General features: G+C 40.0%; 1 protein-coding gene across 1 annotated transcript in view; it reads left to right on the forward strand.

Annotated features, from left to right (window-relative positions):
* Positions 1-1458: 1458 nt before the first annotated feature.
* The window catches only part of LOC110106020 (thioredoxin F, chloroplastic-like), a 27008-nt gene continuing 11113 nt past the window's right edge, over positions 1459-17353 (forward strand). The window contains exon 1 of the mRNA XM_020835743.2: positions 1459-1829. Within this exon, the coding sequence (XP_020691402.1) occupies positions 1528-1829 (302 nt within the window). The 5' untranslated portion in view covers positions 1459-1527. The remainder of the gene's footprint in view (positions 1830-17353) is intronic.

The following is a 17353-nucleotide window of genomic DNA, read 5'->3' on the forward strand; positions in this document are numbered from 1 at the left end:
GCATTTGGCGGCATAACTAAGCCCTCGGCGGAACATAGCGAGGCCACCCATCAGCATTGAACCCACACTTACTTTAGAGGTGAGACTGTAGTAGGGCGGAATCCATCCCGAAATGGGGGTTCCCAACCAACCACCCTAAACCAGGTAACCAATAAACAGGCGCCACGTGCTCTTACTTTTAACCGCGCGGCCTGACGACCCGACGAACCGTCTCGGACCGTAATCCAGGATTACTATGTTCGCGTATTGCTTGGTATTTGCTCGGTATTGCTAGATATTACTCGGTATTGCTGGACAATAACGAGAAATACCTCTTTGTGAAGATCAATACCGAGCAATACCGAGTAATACCTAAAAGAACTCGGTATTGCTCGGTATTGTTCTTCCCCTTCGCCGACCGACCGCAAACAGGCGTTGAAATCACTCCGACAGCTCACCAAACGAAGCCGATCCTTCCGCGCTCTCGTCGGCGAAGACCATACCGCCATTTCCCAACTTCTCTCCATTCTATCCGCTGCCGGTGCTCCCTCAAAAGTTAGGCATCAACCTAGAAACATTGCTATACTGGTTAATAATACCTACTCAGAGTCATGGTTACGAATGTGGTTTATATTATTACGAATGGTTGATATGTTTCAAGAAATAATGTGCTTGACGTTACAAATCTTGGCCAAGATGTTACATGTGAGAATTTTGGGTTTTCAGGGAAGATGCCGTTACCGCATTGATCAACTTCTCCATCCACGATGCCAACAAAAAATGCATCGGAGGGTAACGCCGCCACCGCCTTGTTCACCCTCTCTGCTCTGGACTCCAACAAGGTGAAGATTCTACTCATCGATTTGTTTGAGACGGGAAGCCCAGCTGCCAAAAATGACTTGTTTGAGACGGGAAGCCCGGCTGCCAAAAAGATGTAGCGTCGGCCTACCGTCGACGGTGAAGGCTAGTGCGGTGGATGATACCGAGCAATACGCAATACCGAGCTTTAATTGCGGAGATCACCAGCATAGGTTGAAGATACCGAGCAATACGCAATACTGAGCAATACGCAATACCAAGCTTTGATTTCGGTCTGAGTCGGGTCGTCGGGTCGTCGGATCGCGCGTTAAAGAGTAAGAGCACGTGACGCCTGTTTATTAGCTACCTGACGTAGAGCTACATCAGGTGGAAAGACGCAATAAAAATTCCACAATCACCCCCTCATTAAGCTTTGGAGATCACGCAACAAATTCCAAGGTCTCAATGCCATGTTTCGTTACAACCTCAAAATTCAGGCGCAAAAAAGCAAAGATCAGCAGTTTGTGGACAGAAATCAGCTGCCAACTGAAAGTTAAATGACTAAAATGCCCTAAGTAAAACGTTGTAATTGCTGTCGAATTCGAGACAAATCCGAAGCTCTGATAAGAGCCGCAGAGGCCATTTTCGTCTCATTTCATCTTCAGGTTCTCCGCCACTGACCTTAAACGCATAGAACTCAACCACCACTAAGAGGCTCAGCTCGCACTCTCTCTCCTTCGTTTTCCGATAATGGCGCTTCGCATCTCCGTCTCTCCTTCGGGGTCCCTACGCAGCTCCACCTCTCATCCGTCGCCGGCGGTGGCAGCGTGGTGCCCTCAGCAACGGCTGTTACCTGCGGATTCGGGCCGGAGAACGGCAGGGATGATGTCGAGGGATGGGAGGAGAGGGCTTAGGGTTTCACCCGTGCGTTCAAGCCTGGAGATGGTAGAGCCGACCGTCGGGCAGGTGACGGAAGTGAATAAGGACACATTCTGGCCCATCGTGAAGGCCGCCGAACCCAAAATCGTCGTACTTGATATGTATACCCAATGGTAGCAATCCTTACTTCCTCGATTTTTATATGCTTATTTTTTTGGTTTATCTTGGAATTGCCTCTTCTGGAGTGGTTGTTTGGTTGCCCAAAATGGATTCTATGCTAGATAATTTTGCGTTGACTGAAGTAAACTTGGATCTTTGTTTTTGATAACCTAATGTTGTTGATATGTGCCGGTGTAATCGATTCTGAGTGTAGCCCTTCGCAAACTAGATTTGCTATGAAGTAATTGTTAAGAGCTCGATCCCAGCTAGAGCCTTCAGAAATCCCTGTTCAAACATGCGTCATCTTTTTTGGAGCACAAGTTGGATGAGAAATAAGTTAGCGCATTTATGAATTGATTTTCTATTCGTAAGTATGTTAATAAATGAGCTTGAACACGTCCATTTTGAAGTTGTTTAAAAGAAAATTTGTGGGGGGACCTACACAAACTCGCATGAACGTTATTGAATTAGAGGAACAATTAATTGTTGCAGTTGGATCCAACTCTATATGAGAGACACAAACAGAGGCTCTAGGATTCACAGCTAGGGTGTGCCCTTATGTGACTAGATATCATTGAATATGTCAGACACATTCGTTGCCCTCTTTTTATAGATTGAAGTTGAAATTCAAGTGATATATGGAAGATTACATTTGAGTGATATAAATAAAATAACATAGCAAGACTTGACAATCACTTGATGTAAAATCTATAAGTCTTGTTAGTTTATAGCTTTTTAAGTACATAGAAAACTTGTGAGTTTAAGCTAAGGATGAGATTTCTAAGGAGGAAACTTCCTTAAATAGGTGAGTTCATTCTAAGACCATCTCTGATGTGGAACGTACATGCGAAGATGAATTTCATAATGAATTTGCACGCTTAAATTTTTAGAGCACAATAATTATATCTTTGCATTGAATTTAAACGTCGCAATAAAACACTAAGAGCGGTAAGACGAGCTTAGGCCGAATCACGTGCATAAAAATTTTAAGGTCAGAAAACAGTCAATTTAATCTAACATTGCATACATGAATGTTTCAACGTAAATCCCTAAATTAAAAATGAGATTAGGCACTATGCATGAGTTCCTTCACTCAACTCTTTCAATTTCTAGGCATTAGCGGAGAAGTATTGACATTATCTTCATGACTATAATAATAACCACAATCAAGGATGTAACTATGAAGATAGCGAATCGGATGTTGAGTTTACCCAAAGACAAGAGAAATACACACTCCGACAGGATGGTTTGAGTGTTGGGGACGACTAGGACAGCCACCATGAGCTTCTTTGCACCACCGATTAGCCAAGACAAGGTGTGGATCTTCAAGACAGCAGCAGTTTTGATTTGGACAGATTCTGGACCTCAATTGGAACCTTCCGGATGAAGGTATGGTGTTAGGAGATTTGTAGAATCAGTAGACAACAAGTTGTAGAAGAGCGGTCAGCAGTTTGAAGGTTTTAGGAGGCAGAAATTCAAGTTTCCCTCGCTGGAATTCTTCCGGATGCCGTTGGGCAGCAACCCGGATTTGTGGGCAGCAGGTCAGCTGCTTTTACGGCTGAATTTTGTTCTGGACAGCAACATTATACTCAAAAAATCTGAGCAGCAACCATCCCATAATGGGCCGGCGGTTTAACAGGAATCAAGGAGGAAATTGGGTAGCAATTAATAGCCTATGAGAGAGATGGAGCCCAGTGAATGGCCGACCACCTAGAGAGGGGAATAGGATTTAGAAATCATAAGTACGTGGGGCCCATGTTACTAATCTAATATTTGAAAAAAAAATCTGAATTGATTCTTAGATTTTGTAAAATAGGAAAGTTTCCAAATAGATGAGTAATCAATTGGGGAAGATTTGAATTTCAAATTTGAATTGAAATTCAACTAAGATGATTTCCTAAAATCAAGGAACTATTTTAGGAAAGTAAAAAATCTAAATTAATTCTCAGATTTTATGATAGGGAAAGTTACCCAAATTTTGAGTCTCTCATTAGAAATAATTTGAATTGATCATTCAAAATTAGATCCAAACAATATGGAAGCCTTAAATCAAGGAGCTAAATTTGGAAAGCATTCACAGCCTCTTGAAACCAATTGGAATTTCAAATTTTGAAATTCAAAGGAGGGGGAAGGGGGAAGCCGGCGACCAAGGCAAGGATCTGGGCTAGGGACGGTGTAGGGAGGCTGGCGGGCAGAGGCTGTTAGGGGGCCGGCGGTCTGGCCAGTCCAGTATGGACAGTGGCAAGAAAAAATTAGGGTGGAAGAGGGTTTGAATGTAGGGTTAATGGCATGGGGGAGGGATTGGGTGGCTGACCGGCCAAGTGGAGGGGTGGTGGGGAAAGATCCGGCGGCTAGGGGAGAGGGAAGAAAAAAGAAATTAGGTAGAAAACCAAGAGCTCCACCAAGGGGATGTTAGGTATTGTTTTGAGCCTCTCCTAAGCTTTCCTCACCTGAGAACTCACAAAGAGAACTCTAGAACTCCCAAAGAGTTCCAAAACCAAAATGTTAATTAGCAATAATCATCATCCTCTCCAAGAGGAGGGAGAAGGCTTAAATAGCCAAATACATGAATGAAAATAAAAAGATACAATTGCCCATAGGCAAACATAAGACAAAGTCCTCAAGTGAGGGTAGAAAGGGAAAAGTATAATAGCAAATCAAATACATAAAATATATCAAAATAAATAGACACGATCGTAGCCGTTGATCTTCGATGTCCTCATCATTCTCCCCACGTGGGAGAAAACTCGACTCCGTCGAATGGGTGTCTCAAGAACTCTTGTGTATCTGAATCGGTCAGCTGTATCTCCTTGCGCTCTGATCATGTCTCTTTTGACTCTGGTGTTCCTCTCCACCTCATCTGCTATCTTCTTTGTCCACCCTCAATTGTGGAAATAGTGTCATCACTCAGAATCATGCTAACCTTCTCCGCTATAGGTAATTTGGGAATATTTGGGGAGTGGAGGTAGGTTGGGGTTCTCACAGGGTGAGGTCACACAACGCTCAATTTAAAGTGGAGGTGGTGGGTTAAACTCTGGACCCTCATAGGTTACTAAATCTTCTATGTTAATAGAGGGATAAATGTTGAACTCTGTAGGCAGAGCCACCACGTAAGCGCTATCAATGATTTTCTTGACTGTTTTAATTGGTCCCGCACTTCTAGCATGTGATTCCTTTATAGTTCCTTGGGGAACTGCGCCGGACGAATCCGCACCGTCGCTGAATTACCAACCTCAAAAGCTTTAAGTTGTCGTTTTTGAATTCAGCACAAAGTCTATAATTATTATCGTTCTATTCAATTAGGCGTGCAATTTCCATATGTCGGTCATGCGGATGCGATGTAAATGCGGCATGTGCTATGCAAACTTATATGTCTAAAACTCAAGCCTCAACAAGATAACTAATATGAGAATGAAGTGGTGCAAGAGATTTGATATGCAAAATGAATGAAAATTGGATTCACACACAAACTTTAAACACAAAAAACTTTGGAAGACAACAGACTACAAAACACACAAAACAATATACTAACTCACACGAACACATAGCTAGAAAAGGTGGAGAGCCACAAAAAGAGGGGGTCTAAAGTGTTCGGTCTAAGGGAACTGGTGTAGGGGGAGCAATGAAGACATCCTTAGCTACTGGGGCATTTCTATAAGAAGTTTCATTTAAGGTCGTAGGTAGTCTCCAGGGTCAATGGTGTTATCTAGTAAATTCATCCAACTAGGAGAGAGGTTGTCCTTAACAGGAGAGGACCAGTATATAGCAGGCAAAACGAGTGAATCAGGAACAAAATAAGTTGATAGGTCCTGACTCACAACCATAATGGGATAGCCCAAAGAGTCACTAGCAGGTATGAGATTCAAAAGATGGTGTAGAGTGTCCAAAACAGATGTGAGCACAATAGTTGGAGAGATGTCGTGAGAGTATGGGCTAAGACACTTTCTAACGTTGTTGTCGGTACGAGGAATGGAGAGCTAAGTCCAATCAAGAAAGACACACTCGTTAAAATGTAGATCTAGATAAGCAACTCCTAAAATGAAATCCAATAAAACAATGGGAGATTCATTATTCAAATTTCAAAATAGGCTCAGAAACATTCAGACCCAAATCATTATCTTCCGAATTCATAGTACTATTCTCAATAGACTCAGGATAAATGGGTTCAGGATCAATTAAATCGGGAGTTAAATCAGGTAGTAAGTTTAGTTGAACCACTTCCGACTCAAGATTATTACCATCAAAATTACCCAAAGTCAACTCAGTATGTGAAACAACTAAATCAGGATCTTCCAAATTTAATTTCAATGTGTTCAAGGCCAGATTGGCTTCTTTCGAGATCACATTACTATCGTCCTGGCATACTTTATCCAAAGAGTTATCCTCGAGGAGACTAGGATTAGGTTTTAAGTCGTGCCGGAAGTTTGACTCAATCACTTCAGTTTTATCCTCAAAGAAGTCCTCGTTATCGATAGTATCCACGAAATGGATATATTCAGTCACAGGTTTAGTAGATTTCTTCTTTTTACTGCAATTCTTTATTAAAATTACACTTGTAGGGTCAAGGACTGGGGAGCAATGTTTAAAATTGCGTATTTGGGTATTGAGGCATTTTTCATTCGTGAGGCGAGGCGTAAGCCTCAAGGCGTTTTGAGGCGTAAGCCTCAAAATCAAAAGATTGCGTAAACATAAAATGATAAATTTTTTATATACTAATGAGTGAATAATATAAAATATAAAAAAGCATAAGATATGAAATGAAATCAAAATATCCCAATAATAAGACAACATGAAATATAGTTCAACTCAAAATTCTATGATTCTATCTTTCCCAAATCACAATATTATTTTCATTAACATATAATTCAAATTTCCAAAAATAAATTGCAATGACATATCACATAAGAACTCATAAGTCATCAGCACTGTCATCACTAAGGGGTTCTTCATTTACATCATCATTATGATGAACTTCTCTCTCCCCTTCCTCCTCTCCTATAGAGTCCAATGTCGGGCATTTACTTCAAGATTTATGTAAGTTTTAATATATATAGCGTAAGGCGTAAGCCTCATGCCAGTGAGGCTAGGCGGGCCTCAAGGCGGGTCTCAACCAAGTTGAGACGCAAGCCTCATAAAAAAAAAATTGAGGCGTAAGCATCGAGACTAAAAAGATGCCAGATGAGTGGAGAATGAGTGTATTAATTCCTATTTTTAAGAATAAAGGCGATGCACAGGATTGCACGATGCTTTAGTCTTGGATGTTCTCACTAGACATTTGCAAGAGGATGTACCTTGGTGTATGTTTTTTGCTGATGATATTCTTCTTGTTGATAAGACTAGAGAGGGAGTTGAAGGTAAACTTGAATTATGGAGGTCAACCTTAGAGTCTAAAGGTTTTCGCTTGAGTAGATCTAAAACGGAATATATGGAGTGTAATTTTAGCAGTAATAGTCCTAGTGAGGGGATTGTGACTTTGGGCGATCAAGTCATTAATAAGAGTACACGTTTTAGGTATCTTGGATCTATTGTTCAGAGTGATGGTGAAATAGATGGGGATATTATCAGCAGAATTCAAGTTGGATGGTTGAAGTGGCGGAATGCATCGGGCTTGTTATGTGATAGAAATGTACCCCTCAAACTTAAGGGAAAATTCTATAAGATGGTAGTGAGGCCTGCAATGCTTTATGGTGCCGAATGTTGGCCATTAAAAGAGAAGCATAATACTAAGTTAAGTGTGGCAGAGATGAGGATGCTTAGATGGATGAGTGGCTTTACCCTTAGAGATAGGATACGAAATGAGCATATACGTGAAAAGGTTGGAGTAGCTCCAGTAGAAGATAAGATTAGAGAGAGTCGCCTTAGATGGTTTGGTCACATAAAAAGGCGGCCTTCCGACGACCCAGTTAGGAGAGTAGAGGTATTAGATTTGACTTGTGTTAAGAAAGGTAGGGGTAGACCTAAAAAGACTTGGTTAGAAAATATTAGGAATGACCTTTCTTTATTAGATTTAAACGAGAATTTGGCTTTTAATAGGACACAATGGAGAAAAAGGATTCATGTAGCCGACCCCACGTAGTGGGATAAAGGCTTGATGTTGTTGTTGTTGTCGTAAGCATCGAGGTGTTTTTTACTGGAATTGCGCAAAGGCGGGCCTCAAGGAGAGCCTCATATTGTGTAATTTTAAACCATGCTGGGGAGGCTAAATGTTGACTGAGCTGGCTAGAAGTTAGTCCAAGTGGGGAGTCATATGGGCTCGATCCAACAGAAGACCCACTAAAGGGTCGGTCATCAAGACTATGTGAAGACCTACAGGATGGGACAGCAACCGTGACATTACTAAAGGATAGGTGGTCTCGACCACAGTAATATCTACGATTTGTTTCAACATAAGAGGTAGGGTGGGGCTCTAGATGGCTGTCACTGATAGAGGGTCGGTATTTAAATTAAGATATCGCCTAATGTCTTTCCAAGTAGGGTACTCACCGCGAGACTCTTTATGATCTTCCAATCTTACCCAAAATTGAAGAGCCTGACCTTTGAGGTGAGATTTAGCGATGCTAACCTGGTGGGACTCTGGGATATGTCGTGTTCAAAATAGTCATCTAATTGTCTAACCCATTCCCTAAAGTAGTAAGGGTCCGAGGAACCATCAAAGGTGGATAGACGGTAAGGTGACTCAAAGTGAGTTTGTTGTTGTGGCTTAGGCTTAGGTCTAGGTTGATAACTAGAGTGGGGCATCTTCCGACTAGTATGATTGATCGAATGGGGCACGTACTTAGAATGGGGAGAGTCAACAGGCTTCTCGGTCATAATTCTAGTCATAGAGCCCACTAGATTAACGATGTTATCTAGCCTCTTTTGGAGTCTTATTGGGTCCATTGGGGAAGCGTCAAGTGACACTCAAAGATGATTGGGAGTAAGGGACGTCATTGAGACACTAAGTTAAGCTCACTTAAGCTCACTAAAGGGTGCAGATATTGAATGGACAACAAGCTAAACTAGTGGGTTAAGTAACCTAGGCACTTAGGAAGGTTGTTAGGTTGAGAACAGCACCTAAACACTTAAGAAACTAGCCTATAGTTCACTAGATGTGTGCAGGAATGATGTGGACAGCAAACTACAGCATGACATAAGGTTGTCTAAGTGTTTAGGAAGGTTTCTAGAGTGTGGACAACACCTAAACATACTGAATTGCTCACTAAAAGGGCACCAACAGCAGCAGGAAAATCAGGAATGCAAACTAAACAATGGTCTAGGTCGTCTAAATGTTATAGGGATACGGCTAGGGTGAGGACAGCACCTAGGCATGACTTTAAGTTCACTAAATGGTGTCTAAAAGTTGCTTGAATAGTGCGGACAGCAGTTTATATTAAGGATAAATTGTCCTACACACTTAGAGACGATATGGATTCAAAGGCAGCACTAAGACAAAAGCTAGAATGACTAACTCTTCTAAATGCGTGCAGGAAATGCAGGGACATCAATAAAAACAGTGAGTAAAATTAAATACGCGATGATATGTATGCAAAAAATAAGCTATAACGAAAGGCTAGACCCTAGGATATTTTTCTAGAACATTTTATGCATGCCTACCATGCTCTGATACCAAGATGATGTGGAACGTACATGCGAAGATGAATTTCATAATGAATTTGCACGCTTAAATTTTTAGAGCACAATAATTATATCTTTGCATTGAATTTAAACGTCGCAATAAAACACTAAGAGCGGTAAGACGAGCTTAGGCCGAATCACGTGCATAAAAAATTTAAGGTCAGAAAAAAATCAATTTAATTTAACATTGCATACATGAATGGTTCAACGTAAATCCCTAAATTAACAATGAGATTAGGCACTATGCATGAGTTCCTTCACTCAACTCTTTCAATTTCTAGGCATTAGCGGAGAAGTATTGACATTATCTTCATGATTATAATAATAACCACAATCAAGGATGTAACTATGAAGATAGTGAATCAGATGTTGAGTTTACCCAAAGACGAGAAATACGCACTCCGGCAGGATGGTTTGAGTGTTGGGGACGACTAGGATAGCCACCATGAGCTTCTTCGCACCACCGATTAGCCAAGACAAGGTTTGGATCTTCAAGACAGCAACAATTTTGATTTGGACAGATTCTGGACCTCAATTGGAACCTTCCGGATGAAGGTATGATATTAGGAGATTTGTAGAATCAGTGGACAGCAAGTTGTAGAAGAGCGGTCAGCAGTTTGAAGGTTTTATGAGGTAGGAATTCAAGTTTCCCTCGCTGGAATTCTTCCGGATGCCGTTGGGCAGCAACCAAGATTTGTGGGCAGCAAGTCAGCTGCTTTTATGGCTGAATTTTGTTCTGGACAGCAATATTATACTCAGAAAATCTGAGCAGCAACCATCCCATAATGGGCCGGTGGTTTAAGAGGAATCGAGGAGGAAATTGGGTAAGCAATCAATAGCCTATGAGAGATGGAGCCCAGTGAATGGCCGGCCACCTAGAGAGGGGAATAGGATTTAGAAATCATAAGTACGTGGGGCCCATGTTACTATTCTAATATATGAAAAAAAAATCTGAATTGATTCTCAGATTTTGTAAAATAGGAAAGTTTCCAAATAGGTGAGTAATCAATTGGGGAAGATTTGAATTTCAAATTTGAATTGAAATTCAATTAAGATGATTTCCTAAAATCAAGGAACTATTTTAGGAAAGTCAAAAATCTAAATTAATTCTCAGATTTTATGATAGGGAAAGTTACCAAATTTTGAGTCTCTCATTAGAAATAATTTGAATTGATCATTCAAAATTAGATCCAATCAATATGGAAGCCTTAAATCAAGGAGCTAAATTTGGAAAGCATTTACGGCCTCATGAAACTAATTGGAATTTCAAATTTTCAAATTCAGAGGAGGGGGAAGGGGGAAGCCGGCGGCCAAGGCAAGGGTCTGGGCTAGGGACGGGGTAGGGAGGCCGACGGGCAGAGGCTGTTAGGGGGCCGGCGGTCTGGCCAGTCCAGTATGGAAGGCGGCAAGAAAAAATTGGGGAGGAAGAGGGTTTGAATGTAGGGTTAATGGCATGGGGGAGGGATTGGGTGGCTGAACGGCCAAGTGGAGGGGTGGTGGGGAAAGATTCGGCGGCTACGGGAGAGGGAAGAAAAAAGAAATTAGGTAGAAAATCAAGAGCTCCACCAAGGGGTTGTTGGGTATTGCTTTGAGCCTCTCCTAGGCTTTCCTCACTTGAGAACTCACAAAGAGAAGTCTAGAACTCACAAAGAGATCTAAAACCAAAATTTTCATTAGCAATAATCATCATCCTCTCCAAGAGGAGGGAGAAGGCTTAAATAGCCAAATACATGAATGAAAATAAAAAGACACAATTGCCCATAGGCAAACATAAGACAAAGCCCTCAAGTGAGGGTAGAAAGGGAAAAGTACAATAGCAAATCAAATACATAAAATATATCAAAATAAATAGACACGATCGTAGCCTTTGATCTTCGATGTCCTCATCAATCTCCAACTGAACTGCATGCGGTGGTATGCTGTCCTCCATGGCAGGGAAAATATAGAAGTGTTGGAAGGGGAGATCAGACAAATGAAATATGAAATTTCAGATCTCCAAACTCAAGTTTTAGATAAAAAAAAGGATAATTCAGTCATCCGTGATAAGATCGATTCAAAATTTTCTATCATGGAGATGTTGAAGAAAGTGCTTGAAGGCCCAATCAAAATATCGCTGTCAGAGGTCAGGGAAGGCACCGAGAGCTAGGGAAATCGGGAAGATCCTAAGCCATTCAGCCGAAGGAAATATCAAGAGATGGAGATTATAGAGGGAATAGAAAAAATGCTTCCCCTAGGGCCTATTCCTAGAGAGGAGTCGGGTGGAGGCTATGGGGAGAGACGTGAGGAGGTAGGGAAAGAAGGAAGGGGTGCTGAATTTGAAAGGAAAAGAGAAAGAGGAAATTATGATCGAAGGGGGGTTGAATTTGAAAGGAGAGGGGTTAATTATGATCCAGGGGTTCTGAATTTGAAAGGAGAATGTAAGAAGTCGATGAAAGGTTTGAGTATGAGCATAGAAGAATGACTGGGACACTTTGGGAGAACCACCCTTGGGGAATGAGAAAATTTGTAGGGAATAGAGGGAAGAAAGGTGATCCGAGGGTGAGGAAATTGAAGATGCCAATCTTTGGGGGGGAGGATGCGCACGGGTGGATATACAAGGTTGAAAGATATTTCACCATCAATGGATTGACGGAAGAGAAGAGATTGATAACAACAGGCCTATGTTTTGAAGGGAAGGCTTTGGCTTGGTACCAATGGAGGGACATGCGATGACCCATAAAGAGTTGGAGGGAGTTCAATGATTGTTTGTTAGAACATTTTCAAACTAGCAGGGGAGGAGGCTTCTATGAGTAGTTCTTCACATTGACACATCATATTTCAGCGATAGAGTATCAGGAGGTTCGAGTATCTTGCTAGCCTAGTGGCCGCCTTTTTGAGACAGTGCTGGAGGGCAGCTTCATGAAGGGACTGACACCAGAGTTTCATGTAACAATTAGAGTAATGAGGCATCGTGACTTGGGAGAAGCTATGGAGCTAGCTCAATTGGTGGAGGATTAGAGGTACCTGTAGAGAGAGACAGGAGGTAGCAACTCAGGAGGCTCATATTGGATGACCACCACCTTATTAAAATCCAAGGAGGTAACATCCGATACTCTTCAAGAGACTTCGAAGAAAAAGACTGCAGAAAGAATACCTGGACAATTTCAAGAAACTCACAGAAACAGAATTACAAAAGAAGAGGGCAAAGGAACTTTGTTTCAGATGTGACGAGAGGTATACGCCGGGACTCAGGTGTAAGGACCGAACTCTTCAGGCTCTTACCGTTTGTGATGAAGAGGGAATGGAGGTGGGTGTCGTGTTTTCATCTTGAGGACAAGGTGGGTCTTTGGGAGGGAGCATTGTTAAACTAGTCCAGCCGGTCCTGTATGGAGACAGGCGAAAATATTTCAACTCTTTTGTACAACAATCGCATCGCAGGAACCAACATAGTATTTTAGGAAGGATTTTTGAGGGAGTTAGGAGGGAAATTCAAATGTAGGGAGTGTTTAGAGATTTTCTTTTGAATTGTATGCATTAAATAGTTTGTTTTCCTAGGGTTAGGGCATCTTGAATTTGGCTGAAATTTGAGAGCTCTTAGATTTTGGGTGAAATTGAACATAACTACTCAATACTTAAGCAAAATAATATCATCATTTTTATTCAGTATAAACTTCAACATTTGATGCATAATTGGATAAAACAAAACATTTGATATAACCTACCAAGATAACTGGTTAAACCAAAATATCTGATATAATATAACAAAATAATTATATTAAAGAAATCTTAGTCATCTTTATGAACATCTCTAGATTCATTTGGATCTTGCAGAGTCAAAACATAAACTCGTGATCAAAACATAAACTCGTAGCAAGTGTTGGAACCAATCAAATATTCACCCGTATGAAATCTTCCACACTTGGCACAAGCTTCCATGACTCTACTAGCAACTGAACTACTAACTCCACTAGGGCTAAACTTAGGATTCTTTGCATTTCATCCTTCAATCTGATTGCTTTGGAGATCTTCTTCAACACTCTTTCTTTTATGCTTATTCCTTATCTTCTGAGTGATTTGAAAGTCAATTTCCATGTTTCTAGCTCTTTCTATCACATTGAATAGTCCTCCATTCCTAAAGGTACTAAAGGTTGTCTAATTTCATCTTTTAGACCGGATATGAATTAATAACATTTCTCTTCTTTTGTTGCAATCAATTGTGGTGCATATCAACATAACTGAATTTTAGAAAATATTTCACCTTTTGTTCGAGCTTAACCATTTGCCTCTCACACAATTCAATTACTTTCCTACCCCCTATCTCACAATCTCCCTCCAGCTCTCTCCCTTCATCTCTCAATTCTCCACAAGCTGGCGCTTTTTCTTTTTCCTCGCAATCAGCCTCCTCTTGCTTAAAGCCTCCTCTTGCTTAAAGCCTCTTCTATTCATGCGGTGCAAATGGAGTGAGCAAAACGAAGTTATCTCATATGAGGATTCACTGCCTTTCGCATTGTTATGCATTTCCTCGCTCATTCGCAAGGTTCGGTCTGCCAGCTGCTCCCGCATTAGGTCTATGCCCATTTGCTTCATTTGTTGTGCACCCGATCACGTGCTTGCTTGTGTCAGTGCTTTGATTAGAGCCGATTCAATTGAACCGGCCAAGCCTTTTTCTTACAAGAACAAAGAACAAAAATATTAAATTAAGAGAAATGAAGTTTTACACCAACATAAGAAGATAATCATATTTGTTAATGGTTAATAGTGCCATATAAAATGGTTAATAGCACAATATACGGCAAAGCGCCTAGAGCCACAACACATAGCTCACACTATTTTAAACATAATGCACAATACTAACAAATAATGAAAAAAATAATAATAGAAGAGAGAAAATAGACTAATGCAAAAGCAACTGTCAATATCATATAAATAGCACATGAGAATGCTAAATTATATCGCATAGCTAATATCATTTTCTTTTTACAAAGGTATCATATTTCAAAGCCAATTTTTTCCTAAAATTTGTCCTACATATGACATTTTCCTTTTTACTAATTAATGATTGGAACTGTAGAATAATGTGAAGTAATAATATTATAATTCTACAAATTAAACAAGATAAAATTTTATTTAAGTGCAGAAATAAATTAGACTAAAAAAACAGATAATTAAAAAAAAAAAACTTAAAACAAAGAAAAAAATGACTCAAATTGTAAGGAGAATAAAAGAGTCCACATATTTGCAAAATTGAAGTTGTATGTGTTTGATTTCATTTGCGAGCAAGTCTGAGCAAATGGAGTTGCCATTTTTCATGAGGATGTCCCGACGAAACAATTTAGTGTTTCCTCAAGAGCTTGCGAGCAAAGAGGATTCCTTATTCAGGCATTTTATGGAGGTTTTTGGGCTAAGGAGGAGGTGAAGCTATCCATGTGTGTAAAGAGAAGTCATCCTCTTCAAAGGGATGTGAGGATGAGTCAAACCGACCCTATATGCGAAGGGGAGGCATCATCTCAAGTTTAGTTGGGGTCGAAGAGGAGGCAAAGTCATCCTTTTGTTTGAAGAGCTATGTAGAGGAGCTAAGTGAGTGCATGCCTATGATGTTAGGGTGAGGAGTATTAAATCTAATAAAAATAAAATAATATTAATTAACTAATATTTATAATAGTTTTAAGCGATAAAATGGTGAAATAAAAGAACAAGCACTATAAGTGCAATTTGTCTTGCATCTCTAACCTATTAATAACTCAAATAGCATTTGGTTTTTTGACACCCTTTTTCTTGCTTCACATATAGCACGGGGGGTTTGATCTTTTATTGTAATGCATGATTGGCATATATGGAGAGGGCTTCCTCTGTGGAATTAAGTCGTTGCAATTGTACATCCTGTGAAGGAAGGAATCAAATGTCCAACTTCACTCACTATATTGAAAACTTGAAAGAAAACTTTTATTAAACCAAAAGGTGTCAATTAAATACCTCAGGACAATTATTTATAAACTTCTTATCCTCTAGTGTTCATCGTAGTTTTCAAAAGTGAAGGAGAAGGGGTTAGGCCCCACAACATCTCCTAGCATCTACAGATGAATCCCAAGGAAATTTGCTAAGGAAATTTGCGAAGGAAAAAAAATAAAAAGGAAATTTGCGAAGGAAGAAGCATAAAAATAGCTAACTGGATGATCACATGTATGATTGTGGATTGTATGTACAATTAATTCAGAGTCATTTGAATTTTATGTTGATCATATATACGATTAGAGATTGTATGCATGATTTCAATTTAGGTATGTTTTTCAAAGCTTCAAAAAATCTCCTTCTATGGCTATCTAATCAACTATCTCAAATTAGATTATATGTATGATCAACAATTGTATATAAGATTATTGATAATATGTCCAATCAAGAGTAATATGTATGATCCTCCGTTATAATAAAATATTATGGGAACTAAAGATTCGAATGAAGTCTATTAAGTTAATAAGTAATTTAAAGAATTTGCAAAGTAATTTTCTATTTATATAAATATCAAATACTTTAAAAAAAATATTTTACTTAGAAATAGAAGTGTTGCAATTTTATAATTATGTGTTCATTAGTAGGAAAATTAATATATATACACACTATTAATTTTAAGGATACACACTAAACTATCTTAACTTCGGTGACTTGGAATCTTCATTTGAGTCTTGTATTGAACAATTTAGCTCTCCTCCAAATAAACAATACTCCATCTAGGCCTCGTGAAATCATCATCTTCATGATTGTTATAGAATGATAGATATTTAAGTTGACACTTTGTAATCCATTAGATAACGTCATACAATATTTGTTATCATCAAATAAATAATGAGATATCTATGAGTAACATGGCCTTATGGAGTTATCAATCTATCCGTATTTAATAATGATGAACTATTGTTGTTGTGAAGAGATAAAATAATAATCAATAAAACCTACTGTTGACCTCTATGTAATAAACAAAAATTACATACCTCGTACGCATCGAGAAGCAGACTCCCGAAATTCTGCAGGAATCCCGCCAAAGTACTGCAGAACGGCGCCACTCGAGTCGCTTCTCCGCAAATCCGGCGTAAATCCTGCGATCCTCTCCTCGATCGAGCCCCGTTCGCCTCTATAAAACGAAGCCGAACCCGCTGGCTTCTCACCCCCCGATCCTCTCTGTTCTCCACTACACTCACGATCTCTGCTCACACGAAGCTTCTCCGACGCTTCCTCCTTCGATCTCAGTCAAGCCCTGACCTCCACACCTCCTTCAGCCCAAACCGAGAGAAGTAGAGGGAGGGAGAAAGAGAGAGCTTCTTACCTCAATCCCGAGCTCCTCCATCCAGTCCGAAGCCGAGCTCCCCGATCTCCTTCCCTCTGCTTCCACGAACAGAGCCGGCCGAGCCCTCTTGTTTTGACATCCTGTCGACCCGACGCCAGAAGCCTCAATCCCGCCGCCTCCATTCCGACGCCCTTGCTCTTCCCGATCCAGAGCAGAGAGAGAGAGAGGGAGATAGAGAGAGTTCCTCTTACCTGAAGCCGACGTCTAGCCGAAGCCGCCTCTCGACGCTCCGATCCCGACCCCGCTCCTACGACTTTTCCTTCCTGTTGAATCAGAAGTTACGACATTTTAAATCGGAAGCAACAACAGGAGCGATCGGCTGTGAAGGATTTGGTGAATTTGAAATTTACTGTGAAAGGAGGGAAATACAAACTAAACCCTGCTCAAATCCTACACTAATCTTGTTCTAACCCTGTATTCAAGCATAATTTCATTTATTATTATTATAACTAATTATTTGATAATAATTAATTAATTATATTTAATTAAAATTAGTTATAATTAAATATTTAATTATATTTAATCATTGATTAATAATAATTATTTTTAATTAGAATAAATTTTAATTATTTTTTAATGTTATTATAGTTGATTATTTACGTCATG

This window comes from Dendrobium catenatum, unplaced genomic scaffold (genome assembly GCF_001605985.2).
Source record: "Dendrobium catenatum unplaced genomic scaffold, ASM160598v2 fragScaff_scaffold_9, whole genome shotgun sequence".
Taxonomy (NCBI): Eukaryota; Viridiplantae; Streptophyta; class Magnoliopsida; order Asparagales; family Orchidaceae; genus Dendrobium; species Dendrobium catenatum.